The 302-nt window shown below is 61.6% G+C and overlaps 1 protein-coding gene across 1 annotated transcript in view; it reads right to left on the minus strand.

The window, feature by feature from the left end:
- Window positions 1-267, minus strand: part of ALDH7A1 (aldehyde dehydrogenase 7 family, member A1) — a 40548-nt gene extending 40281 nt beyond the window's left edge. Inside the window, exon 1 of the mRNA XM_010846316.1 lies at window positions 29-267. Coding sequence (XP_010844618.1) covers window positions 29-220 — 192 coding nt within the window. The 5' untranslated portion in view covers window positions 221-267. The remainder of the gene's footprint in view (window positions 1-28) is intronic.
- Window positions 268-302: the final 35 nt, after the last annotated feature.

Below are 302 nucleotides of genomic sequence, written 5' to 3' on the forward strand. Positions count from 1 at the left end.
CGCAGAGATTTGCCCAAGATATGCATACCTCTCCCCGGCCTCCCCAGCTTCCATTATACACGCCGTCGTTTTCCTCGCGGAGCCCCAGCTCCTTCAGCCAAGCATACTGGGGCTGATTGATGAGCAGAGTGGACATGAAGGCGGCAGGCCTGTTCCAAGATCCGGAGAACTTGCTCTTCCTTGCAACGCGCACGCAGAGCAGACCAGGAACGCGCCACATACTGAGTCAGGGATGCGAAGAGCGCCTGCGGCCCGAGGAACTGAAGTGGGGCCCCGCCCCCCACCCGGAGGAGCCCATTGGG

The sequence above is a fragment of the Bison bison genome, unplaced genomic scaffold (genome assembly GCF_000754665.1).
Source record: "Bison bison bison isolate TAMUID 2011002044 unplaced genomic scaffold, Bison_UMD1.0 scf7180017864235, whole genome shotgun sequence".
Classification (NCBI taxonomy): Eukaryota; Metazoa; Chordata; class Mammalia; order Artiodactyla; family Bovidae; genus Bison; species Bison bison.